We start from the raw sequence: 13546 nt of genomic DNA, 5'->3' as shown, positions 1-13546 counted from the left end.
TTTTTCCCCTCTTTATTTCATGCTCTGCTGTCTCTCCTTACCCTTCTCTTTCTTTCCTCCCTTCCTCTCCTTCCTTTTTCTTTTTTCTCCTCTTTTCCCCTGACCCCCTATTTCCTCTCCCACTTTGTATGTGAAATTTGCATATAATTCTTATTTTTTTGTTATTTATGTAGATAATTTAGTCTCCAGCTAAATCACATACTTGTAAAAGAGTTCTGATTTTTACATTTTAAAAATTAATATAATTTTATATATAATTTTGTATAATTATGTATAACTATATATACGTAGGGTAACAGGATAATTGAAATGGATTCAAAAAGTAAATTTTTTTTTTTCAGAGTTAAAAATTCACCGCTTAAACAATCACCGGGTTATCAAACAGAACTAGTTATTCAGTTGGTATGGGTGGGTGGGGAACCACCACAACAAATAACCAGCCTGGCAGTCAATTCATCATATGGACTGTAAGTATAAGACATGTTTTTTTTCAGTCTTTTTTGATAGTATTCCATATATTATTTTTATTTTCAAAAATAAAATCTTGCACTTCAAATTCAGCATTTGGAGCATAATTTTGTTCTGAATAATTTACTCTGGGTATGTATACTGCTTCCTGATATAAAGTAAATATCTCCTGAACCAAGGAATTATTTAAGATAAAGTTTTAAAGTCAATGTATTCTCCCCTATGTATACTCCTAGAAATAATTTTCGTAGTATCATGGAAGTCTAGCAACATAAACCCAGAAGACATTTATTAATTCTGTGAATACTGACCCATAACTGTGTCATTTTTTTCTCTTTCCAAAGTTGTGCAACTTATAAAGACATAGTAATAATTTAATGAAGTATTTGTAATACAGGCATATTTGTTTTATTATCAGTTTGTGACTGGAGATAGAGTGTTAATTATATACTTTATTATAATACAATAGGTATTTGTCATTTTTTTATTTCAAAACTGAACAGTGCAGTGTAAGAAATTAATTACTAATGGTTTATCATTTGCAGATCACTCTTTTCCTGGGTGATAGCCCTAGGGACTCAATCATCTTTTTTTGTTGTTGGTAGCTATGACTACCTCCTTTTCCTCTTGGAATTGTACATTGAGCTAAGACTGGCTGCAGTCTAAGATAATGTTCTCTGATATCTTTTTCTTGATCCTTTACAATATAGGAGCACAACCCTCCTTCTTTTAAGTATTTCATTGCCTTCAACCACAGAGGAAACAAAAAGGGGATAAACAAAAAAAACCAGTAGGACATTTCACAGGGAGTTGCACCTCAGTTGATGACAGGCCTCACTGGGCTCATAGCTGTATTTTGTTTGGTGCTTTATATGTATTTTTAAAAGTTGAATTAATTGCCAAAACTAATGTATAAATCTTATACATTTTTTTTCTAACTTTGTGAGACAAGGTCTTGCTATGTCGTTGAGGATGGCTTTGAACTCACTGTGTAGCCCAGGCTGGCCTCAAACTTGTGGTAATCTCCTGCCTCTGGCTGGCCTTACAGGGATGTGCTACTATGCCCAGCTAAATCCACATTTTAAACTTCTACTAAAAGTCTAGTTATGGGACAGTATATATACTCCTGTGTGGCAGTAGACAGCTGGACCTAAGTTAAAGTTTTTAATTTTTAAATATACACATACTTTTACTTTTTTAATAGTCATACACTCCTTAAGTCACCACAGTTCTCACCTGACTTCTTTTAGTACCGATATACATGCAGCTTCTGTGTACATGTCAGCTTACAACTTTTGGCTTAAGAGACCTTAAAAGAATTATAATCCTTGATTAATTTATAGCTCCTGACATATAATTAAAAAGATATTTTGAACACCCCAGAAAGAGTCTTCTAAGACTTTATGCTTTCTAATTTTATTCTTGACTATAGAGATTACCAAAACTTTCCCTAGTATATCATCCTCTGTTTTTCTATTAGAAGAGAACGTCTTCTTCTGAAGGGCTCAGAATGCCCTCATGGAAGAAAAGTAGATGTTACATTGCCTAGTATGGGGGATTTATATCCTGATCCAGTTCTAATTCCTGGTGAAATATTTTTTACAAATTATATCACTATTGAACAGTTACATGAGAAAGTAGACATAACCTGTTTTTCCATGTCTGTGGTTGTCTTTTGTTTCAAAGAAGAATTTTTTGAAAGACCAATTGTACGTCCTCCTTCAACGTTACAGAGTATATTTTCTTATAATTATTTGTTTTCACTAGAATGTTTTCTCTTTTCCAGGGTGGTTTTTGGCAATTGTAATGGCATTGCTATGGTTGACTACCTCCAGAAAGCAGTGCTGCTCAACTTGGGCACCATTGAATTATATGGCTCTAATGACCCTTATCGGAGAGAGCCCCGATCTCCTCGTAAATCTCGACAACCTTCTGGAGGTAAAAAGAAAAAAGAAAAAACTACTGAGCTGTAAAATTTCTATGAATGCTGACTTAATTCTTCTGTAAATATAAGTACTTCAGTAGATAATTTGTCTGATATAGATGGTATATGTCAGTCAAAAACAAGCAAAAGCATTAGTCTTTTGTATTGTTACTGAGTTTTGACTTTAATGTATTATATATTTCTCAACTAATGTTGAGAATGAACCAGTGTCAGACTTCTTCAGCTAAGTTATAACAACAAGAATATTTGCCTCCTTATTAGGACAAAGGTTTAACTTTAAAATCTTTACCCCTTTTTAAAGATTGTTTGGTCTTTGATAAACCAGTAATTTATTGTTCCAAATGTTGAATTCAAAAGAATCATTTGTATGCAGAAAAAAATGTGAATGCAAACAGGAATTTGAATTCAACAAAATCTTAATATTCTCAGCCTTTATTCAGTACCGAACTGGGTTAATTTTGAATTCTCTGTATAGGACATTCTTTTGTGTTTGCTAGGTAATTTAGACTTAATTTTAAATATTTGAACAGTACTGCTCATAAAACAACATGTATAGTTGGCTATCTATCCTGTACCTCTTGCTTTTTTTCTTTTCTTCATGACGCACACAGTAAATGTCATTCAATGAATGGCATGCAGGATACACTAATGAGACTTCCAGCAGACACTGGCCTGTGAACTTTGGTTTCCCCTGGGCTGCCCAGCTGGCTTAGGACTTGAGAGGAGTCCTACTTGATGCCTGTTTGCCTCATTTTCAAGACACTCTTGTGCACTGAAGTACCCTTTGAGAGGCTCTTTCTATACTTGGTAACTTAGTTTCTCTGGGGTGTAGCTCAGGAGTACAATATTGCCTAGGTTCCATCCCCAACACTACAGAAATTTAAAAGGAAATAAAATTTTCCTTGTGATTCATTTTTTTCAGTTGCTCTCAGTCCATTGGAGGTTAATACTACTAATTTTACAACATATGAGAAAAAACAAAAAAATCTCGCAAACAAAACCTAAGCAATATAGAACTTTCTTATCATTTTGACTTGATGGTTGAATTTTTCTTTTCAAAGTATTTTTGAATTTTGTTTGTGAGTCTGATTATTTGGTCATGTTGTATCTTCAGCAGAAATTGCTGTTCCGAACACACCATTCTAGTTTGTCTCCTTTTTTTCCTTCCCTTTTCATTGCTTCTCTGAGGAATGCTGATTGTGACTTTTTGCATGTGCGGCTTTTCTAGCTTGTATTCTGAGTCTGTGAAAACACTTTGTTCTTCTTAAGTAAGTCATTTATGTCTTAGCATATTTATTTTTTATCTGTAAAATCATTATTTGTCTTTCATTTATTTTGAAAAGCTTATTAAAACATTTTATACATAAAATACTATATTCGTTTCTTAGATTCATTTCATAACATGTAGATAGAAACAGCTATCTGAATGCTGTGTTCAGTCCAATTTCTAGTGTCTGGTCAATTTTTAGTGTTAGAAAGTGAATGAGGTTTTTTGAAGGGTAAAAACTTTAAACAGTTTTTTAGAAACCTATGGTAAAAATTTTTTCAGGCTTACTGCTTTTTTCTTTTATAGCAGTATATGTAAAATTACTAATAATTAAATGCCTAAATTTAGCCAAGCATAAAGATCAGTCTTATCATGCAATTTTACATTTTTTTCTTAAATTTCACTTTACCTTACTTTATTCTATAATAAACTCCGGGGTGTTGTTATTTGATTTATTTTATATTGAAGAATTAGGTGTGGAATATAGAACTATTTGAGTTTTTTCTTACTAGTTGAGTATATTTACGCACTGTATTTTTTCCTTACCCATTGTTATGCTAAGATTTCTCAAATAAAAATTAAAATAATTATTTAAAATATGGTTTGAAACAATATCTTAAGAATATATGTGCCTCTAATTACAGAAGATAATTATTTTTCAAATGAAATTAACTGGAATATGTACTAGGATTCTTTGCCTTGATATAAAAATTATACTCTTGCCAAAGTATAATTTTAAATTTTTCTTGAAGGATAGCCCAAATGTCATCAAATTATTTTTCAATCATTTTTAAATAGGTCAGTTTGAAGGGAGAACATTTTTTGCTAGTAGATGCTAATATATTTTCATCCACAATCTAGTGTCACTCCTGAATTTATAAAATATCACTGTTGAAGTTTGACTGTGTTATAGATGTATTACAATACAGTTGAACTGTTGATTAAAATATAAAATGTGTTTTCATAATAAAAATTGTAAGTATCACAGGGACAATGCAGTGAAGTATTTCAACTGCTCATATGTATGTTTGCTATAATTCTGACTCTGCTGAAGGAGAAACATGGGATCATACATATCTTATTTTGCTAGTCACTTAATCATTCAGAAAGTGAAGGATACAAGAAGGGAAATTTCTATTCTGAATATAATTCTAAAGGCCAAATAAGATCTGATTAGGAGATGGAAGTAATAGAAACATGGAGAAAAGTGCCTGCTTACTCTTGGAAGTCGGTAATGTAAGAAGGAAATTAGAGATAAAAATGTATCTAGACTTTAGGAAAGTTTTTTTTTTGTATTAAATTCTTTTATTGGTACATTGTAGGTATACAACACAATTACATTTCTCATTGGGAATTGTACCTTTATATAATGCATCTTGGTTCTTATTTTTTCCCCATTCCTAGCCCTCCCTTCACGCCCTCCACCCTTCCCTATTTACAAAGACTTTATTTCCATTTTTTCCATTTCTCATCATTTTTCCTTTCCCTTCTTTCCTTTCCCCTGCCCCTCCCACTACCCCTACCCCTTTGGACCTTTTCTTCCTATTTTACATTATCGATTATTCATTCTAATCATTGGTACATTTTAGGTATACAATAGAATGACATTCATCATTGGAAATTTGCACCTTTACATAGTCTCTCTTGGTTCTTATTTTTCACCTTTGCCCAGCCTTCCCTTCAACCCCTCCATTCCTCCCTATTTACAAAGATTTTGTTCCTATTTTTCCATTTTCTCATATTAATCCCATTCCCTTCTGTCCTTTCCCCTAGCCCTCCCACTTCCTTCCCCTTTGCCCCTTTTCTTCCTATTTCACATTACCTATTATATGTTTAGTCCTTATTTACACTTTCAGTTTCTCATACCTCCCAAATTTAAAGACCCAATCCAAAAATGGGCATCTGAAATGAACAGACATTTCTCACACAAAGAAGTAGAAATAGCAAATAAATACATGAAAAAATGTTCAACATCACTGGTCATTTGAGAGATGCAAATGGAAACAATGCTGAAATTCCACTTCACTCCAGAAAGAATGGCTGCTGTCATGAAATCAACCCATAACAAATGCTGGCAGGGCTGTGGTGAAAGAGGAACCCTGCTCCACTGCTGGTGGGAGTGTAGACTGGTGCAAGCACTGTGGAAATCAGTATGGAGATACCTCAAAGAACTAGGACTGGAAGTCCCATTTGACCCCACTATTCCACTGCTGGGGATCTTCCCTAAAGAATTAAAAGAATCATACCACAGTGATATATGTGCACCCATGTTCATAGCAGCACAGTTTGTAATAGCTAAAACTTGGAAATAGCCCAAATGCCCATCAACTGGAGACTAGATAAAGAAAATGTGTTTTTTTTATAAAATGGAGTACTACTCAGCCATAAAAAATGAGAAATTAGAGACATTATAGCTAAGTGGATGCACATTGAGGCAATACTCTTAAGTGAAATAAATAGGACACAAATGTGTAAATACCGAATAGTTTTTCTGGTGTGAGGGTTTTTTTTAAACATATATATAAGGCTCCAAAAGTGAAGCATTTTCATTTTTGTTTTGATTTTTGGTTTTTAGTTTTACTACAGTTACAATTATTTTGGAGTCTTCAATAAGACAGAAAAGGAGAAATAGCTATGGAGCTCAGGAGTACTGGTTAAAAATTTCTGTGTGTGTGTGTGTGTGTGTGTGTGTGTGTGTTATAAAAAAAAGAAATACTACCATAGTCACCCTGATCTGCAGGAGATACATTTCAAGACTACAGATGGATACCTGTACTATGTTTTTTCCTATATATGTACACCTGTAATAAAGTTTAATGTACAAATTTGGCACAGTAAGAGATTATCAACAGTAATAAAATGAACAATCATAACTGTATACTGTAGTAATGGCTAAGTATATGTGGTCTTTCAAAATATTTTAATACACTGTACTTGTCCTTTTATGACAGTAGGAGATAAAATTTACAGGCATTTTGTTGGCTTCTCTCTGGCAAATCTGAATTAACAACGCCTCTACTCTTGTGAGTTACTTGATCACAAGCACTGAGATGGCATCATGGTACTAGGATAATAGATCTGATACGAAAAACAGGGAAGTGACTAAAGATTAGGTAGCATATAGAGCATGAGAGCATAATGACTTCTGTGCAGGACTGTGCAAGGTCTCATCATATTACTCAGAATGGCACCTAATTTAAAATTTATGAATTGTTTCTAGACTATTCCATGTTGTATTTTGAGACCAAGGTTCACCATGAGTAACTGCAACCATATAAAATGAAAACATAAGGCAAAGGGGACATGTGTATGTATCTGTGAAATAAAGGATGCAATAAGAATGTACAAAATACTACATCAGTCAAAAACTGGTGTGTCAAATTATAAGGGTGGTTTCCAAAATAATGGGATATAAAACAATGAATGCTTGGTTATCATGAAAATACGGTGCAGGAATTAGGACCCAATTTAGAGGTGATGTTAAATAATAATTGAAAAACTGAAGATAGAACTTTTTCAGCCTTCCTTTATAAAGAATGCTATTTTTTTACTAGAAAGTATAAAAACTAATTTAAGAGAAATTAAACCCCAAGCTACTTTATGTAAACAAAGCAGACCAAACATAATACGTGGTTATCAAGGAAATTAATGAATTTTAAAAGTATCCCAAATTGGTGAAGGTCAAATATATTAAAAATCAGTTCATTGAAACTACAGATTAGTCACAATTACAGTTCTAAAATGAGTGGCTGTGTAACTGATGTGTTGTGTGCATATAAAAGTGGAGGTAATAAGTTATACTAAAATTGCCACAAAATTAATTTTACTTTTTTAATCTAGTAATGTATTACTGGCTTATGGCAGCCTGTTGATGTAGTTTCTGAAGTTAATTAGGTATTTGATAAAGAATTCCATGATAATTTTTGAACCACACCTGTAGAAGTGATCTAAATACCTAGTTTAGTTTGACAATTTCAAGATTAAACCATAAGTTAGCAAAATACTGTCTGTTGGCCAAATCTGGCCTACAGGCTAAGTTTGTAAATACAGTTTTATTGGGGCTCATTTGCTTATGTGTTATTTCTGGCTGTGTTTGTGCTACAACATTAAACCTGAGTAGTTGCAACAGAAATTTTAGATTGAATAAATTATTTCCTGTCTGAATTAGTTTAAGGTTAAATTCCTGTTGACCCCTGAGTATCTAGAAACCATGGTACCTACTGGCTCATTTGTAACTGATGTAGTATGCATTGGTTAATGGATTCATTATGTTGAATAACACATGATTGTATTTGTTGAGCTTTTAAATAGTAAACTAAACTTTCTATGTGAATATTTGAAAGAGAAGGTGTGCTTGTCAAAATTGTCTCCTTTAAGTGAGATGGCGTATGTAACAAACCTGATCTTGTAACTGGAGCATTGTTGGCCATAAGTGGTTGCTTTATTACTATTGACTACAGCATAATGTATCTCAATAACATGACAAAACTGCTGAATACACTAATGTGAGAAGTATAGACTATTTAAAATTGTGTTTCTATGTTTATTTTGTAATTCCTCCTTATTTTTAAAATAGGTTATTTCTTTGGGTTTTTTTGTTTGTTTTTTGAGACAGGCTCTTGCTGTGTAGTTCAGGCCAGCCTCAAACTCACCATGTAGCCCAGGTGGACCTTGAACTCACAGCAATCCTCCTGCCTCAGTGTCTTGAGTGCAGGCCTACACCACCATGGCCAGCTAAAGCAGGTTATTTCTTTAAATAAATATTTACATAATATGTGAAGTACCTTTCACCATATAAATATCTGTTAGTGACCATGAAATGAATTATCTCCTAAAGTTTGTATCATTATAAATTAACATACTGCTCAGTGCTTCAGTTTCTTTTTCCATAAAATGAGGATAATACTGAATTCCTTATTTGCCACTGTGAGCTTTAAATGAGTTAAGAACTTAGAAAAGTGCCTGATACCTACTAAGCATTCAGTATGTTAGATGTGACCAGCTACCTAATAGGGGTAGTTACATTTGCTCAAAACATGGATAACTACACCGCTAGGGATATTTGTTGAAAAGATTCTGACAGTAACAGAGTGGATTAGATTATATGCTATGAAATTATTTCACATACAATCCCTCATTCAACAAACGTTTATTGAGCACCCACCATGTGGTATGTGTCATAGGAAATAAAACAGACAAACTATGAAACCTTCTGTCCTCATGGAACTCACATCCTACTGGAAAACAGGCAACTAAAATGATGAGTTCATTAAGTTACATAATAGTGCCATGGGAAAATAGTTAAAGGCAGGGGGGTTAAAATGTCATTATTGGGATGTTAAAGTAGAGTATTCAGGTGATGTTAGAGTAAAGATTTAAAGGAATTAAGAGAGCTCTTTTCTGTGAGGATGCCTGGAGAAAGCAAGAGAACAAGAAAGCTCACTTAAGTACAAATTACTTTGAAGTAGTATACCTGTTGAGTTCAGAAAACAATGAAGACCTAGTGTGGCTAGAGTAGAGAAAGTGAGGATACTGGGAAAGCAGAAGTGGAGAAGGGAAAAAATAAAATCAGAATTAGAAGTTAGAGATATCGTATAGCATAGGGTTATCATATGAACTTAACATGTAGGGTTGGACTTTCAATCTTACCTTAAATGAGACTTTGAAGGGGTTTTAGGTCACTTTAAGGTTATTGTAATACATTTAATATTTAAATCAAATCATCTCAATCTACATTCTTTAATTCAGCTTCCCACATGTTTTGTCTTAGGCTAGTAATTAATAATTATGCAATTATACCATATGGTACATTTTTTGTTTTATAGTATTTATAGTACATTTAGTATGTTGGTGACAAAAATTCCCTTGGGTTAAAATTTCAATATCTGTTGGTTTTTAATATTCAGTACTTGGAACATTATCACGTTAGAATATATTATCACTACTAATTAGAAATCTTCAACTTTAGTGTTCTATCAGGAAAATGTTCATTTATGTAAACAGATATTTTATCAGAGATTAAACCAATTATCTTTGAGCTATAGAAGCCACGGGGTTCTTTTAAACTTTTATTAGTATATGTTTGCAGTACAAAATGATTACATTTATTGTAGGGAATTGGTACATGTACATAACACATTTCAGTTTTTTAAAATTCAGAACCATTAATTTGGTGAAATTTAAAAGAAACATTACAGAGTCTCATTCAAGAACTTTCTAGAAATGAAAACAAATAATATATAATTCAAACTAGAAATTACCACTTATTATAAATCTAGAGTACTCTGTAAAATATTGCTATAAAAGCTTTCATAGAGACATTAGAGATTGGGGCATTATGTCTAAAGTATTGGGAGAGCAAGTACTGGCCATACACACAAGTACATCAGTATGACACCTGATTTCTCCTGAGACTTAGACAGGCAACCCCTTGTCTGTTGACTAGCTAGTCCAAACTCCTGATGTGTTTTTTGTTTTGTTTTGTTTTTAGTACCGGTGATGGAATTCAGGTCCTTGCGCTTGCGCAGCAGGCGGTGAAACCACTGAGCTAAATCCCCGGCCCTCCTGATGAGTTTTTATTAGTAATCTTTAAACAGTTCTCAAGGAATTTGTTCATGTCAGTAACTAGACAAATGAATATTTATACTTTTTTTCACCATAGCTTTTAAGTTCTTGTCCATGGAATAAAAACCTTCCTATGATTTTTGCTAAGAATTTAGGCCATGCTATAAAATAGATCAGTTTTATATGTGTATTTATGTATATATGCATGTATATTTGAAAAGAAAAGAAAATATTTTATTAGAGGTCTTTTAAAACTATGGTGCTACAGTTTTAAAACATGTAATAATGTGGAATATTTTAAATATTGCAAAATTGGAGATAATAAATGTTTTCTTAATTATCATTCAGAAATATTTAAGGAAAATGTTTGAAGTTTGAGTCAAAGGTCCTTATGGTACAAATATTACCAAACCTATTCTCCCTTTAGAAATTGAAAAAAATGTCATATACCTCACATTTCTGACTTCCAACAAAGTTCTACATTATGTCTAATGTCTTTTAAGAAGACAAATTATCTTATTTGGAAATTTTGTTTCTAACTTGTGTTCTTATTTGTTTAACTGATAACTGCCACATTAGTATGAGATATTTTAATATTAAAATGTTCCTATTGTACACCTAATGAGCATAATATAGATTTCAGTTCTTTATTAATCTACTGGCTTCTTTTAAATGGACAGCAGTGAAATATAAACTAGGTAGAAAGCAATCTGCACTTCTATAAATTTGTGGTGTGACTTGTTTATTGGTTTTGTTTTTTTAGCAGGTCTGTGTGATATTAGTGAAGGGAGTATAGTCCCAGAGGATCGCTGCAAATCTCCAACTTCTGGTAATTTTTTAAAATTTCGTTTCTACTTATGAGCATATATAAACCACAGTGGGATATCAATCTTTTTACAGATAAACAGTTGAAATATATCAACAAAAAGCTGTTGTCACATATTTATTATTAAAATCAGAACTGTATTCTTTGTATTTTGATTAAGTGAAAAGTAATGCAGCTTGTGCCAGATAAAAGTGCATAGCTTTTATCTGATCAAAGTCATATAATTGTTTACTTTGTAATATTTACACTTCTTGCATTGTCTGGTAGAATCAAAGAAAAGTTGATGTTGTAATCTGGTGTTCTGTAGTCACTATTTATCTATTTAAATGTTATGAGAGATTTTTTTTTTTCCCCTTTCTGGCACTAGATAGAATCCAGGGCCTCTGGTATGCTAGGCAGCCATTCTACCACTGAGTTATATTCTCAGCTCTACTCATTAAAGTTATAAAAGATTTTTTTGTACCTATAATCTAGTGATGTCCATAGAATATTAGAATAAATGTAGGCTAGAGTTTTGCTTTTGATCTTTTGTTGATATCTTTGTAGCTTTATTAAGCAGTTCTTTCTTATCTGTAAATGAGTTTGTATATGACCTATGTGTATATTAATATTTCAGAGGAGCATATTTCGGTTGATTTTGAGACCCTTAAGGTTAAAAAGATTTTGAATTCATTTTATTTTAGTGGATTGAAACTTTGCTAATATTTAATAAAGTTGGCTTCGTAGTTTTATCTGCTGTATTTCTAAAATTGTTCCGGCTAAGAATTTTCATAAGCTTTCAACTTGAAAAGTTAATCTTAACATAAGTAAAAGTTTTTAGATAGGTTTTATGCTTCCATAGCTAGCTTTTCTATACCAGAAATAATCATAGGAGTAGGAAATACTGAGAAGGGTATTTTTCTTTACACCCTCAGGTTTCAGTTTAGCATTTTATTAGATCTTAGACCATAAAAGTTTTTGTGGTATTTCCTTTTACAGTTGCAAGCTGATCGTTTCTTTTTTTAAAGTTAAAATTATCCACACATTTTCTTATTCTTTAAATTTCACATAAACATCTATTTTACTAAATGAATAAAACATATAAAGACAAAGGAATCACATCAGATCTGTAGTAGTAAGTCTTAATCTTGCTATAATAAAGTTTGGATAAATGCTATGAAATAAATAATTGTTTTCTACCTCATAGGACTAGAATTATTTCTAAATTTAGAAATAATATCTTTTCATTATTAATGATCTTCCTCCAACTACATGCAGTACATTTCTGATCTTCTCACCCTCCCAGAGTCCACATGAATGGAGTTGTCAGTCACTATGTTAAGGATATAAGTCAAACTGGAGAATTTGGACATGTAATATTAAATAACCATCAAAATTATTTTAATAAGATTCAGCCAAAATAAAACTCACTTTTATCCCACACCAGACTCTCAAGAAGTAGGTATATTTAGCAATTCACAATAACTAAAGAAGAGATAATTATAGAATTACAGACTTCCAAAAGGTGGGTACATCTAGCAATTTAGGCTAACAAAAGAAGGGGTAACTATAGATGAATATATGTGGATGTTTAAATAGAGGCATATAAATACCAAAAGTACATACAGGTAAAAAGTTCTCCAAATTCATTCCTCTTCAAGCCAGAGAAATTCAAACATGAGTCAACATTTTAAAGTATATTTTGCTTTTGGTCATGTGAAAAGACATAAGTATGATTTTTTAATGTGCTAGAAATTCATATGACACTATTTTATTGTTTATCTCAGTGAGTATGATACACAGAAAAAATTGTGTCATCAAAAAATCCCTGACAAATTATGATTCCTTTACCTATAGGACCCTTATTCAGTCTTTAGTTATGATCTAAAAGATTTAAGAGTTCTTTGAGTTATTTCCATTTCTACCTATCAAGAAGGACTACTTTGTTTCTTGAAGTCAAATTTTATAGGTAATAATTTTATCCAAAAGATGTTTCAGATGTCTCATGCATTAATACTAAAAGCATTACAGTAGAAACTAGAATGAGATTCTAGCAAACCCTTTTAATACTATACTCTTACAACTTAACGTTTGTCTCTCTGTTTGCTTGCTTAAAAATAGTTAATAGTAATTTTTGCTATTGTGGGCTACTTAGCTTACCTTATTTGGCACATATATAACTTTTTTATTTGCCTTCATCCCATGAGCATCCTAATTGTGAAAATAAGTAATAATTTATTTTCACTCATTGCTTTTACCAACACATGCAAATTCTTCTAATTTGAGTTGGCTAGAAAAGAATTAGATGGATATGGTATACCTAAAATGTAGCAATAAACTTAATGGAAAAAAACCAAAGAATAGATGGAATGAACTTAAGGTTAATCAAAAGGTTAAGCAAAACAAAGGGCTCGTGTTACTAAAAATTTAAAAATTAGTAATTAAATTGCTAGCTTTAAATATTTCCAGAAATGAATAAAATATCTAAGGGATACAT

At 32.1% G+C, this 13546-nt stretch overlaps 1 protein-coding gene across 3 annotated transcripts in view; it reads left to right on the top strand.

The window, feature by feature from the left end:
• The window catches only part of Stxbp5 (syntaxin binding protein 5), a 180299-nt gene that overhangs the window by 112557 nt on the left and 54196 nt on the right, over positions 1 to 13546 (top strand). For all 3 annotated transcript variants that reach the window (XM_021238005.2, XM_004856906.4, XM_004856907.4), the window contains exons 17-19: positions 342 to 467; positions 2255 to 2406; positions 11008 to 11073. In XM_021238005.2, the coding sequence (XP_021093664.1) occupies positions 342 to 467; positions 2255 to 2406; positions 11008 to 11073 (344 nt within the window). The remainder of the gene's footprint in view (positions 1 to 341; positions 468 to 2254; positions 2407 to 11007; positions 11074 to 13546) is intronic.

The sequence above is a fragment of the Heterocephalus glaber genome, unplaced genomic scaffold (genome assembly GCF_053883595.1).
Source record: "Heterocephalus glaber isolate CG9 unplaced genomic scaffold, H.glaber_assembly_v1.0 deba00001593, whole genome shotgun sequence".
NCBI lineage: Eukaryota > Metazoa > Chordata > Mammalia > Rodentia > Bathyergidae > Heterocephalus > Heterocephalus glaber.
The sequence above is the reverse complement of the archived record's forward strand: the minus strand, read 5'-3'. Positions and strand labels throughout refer to the sequence as shown.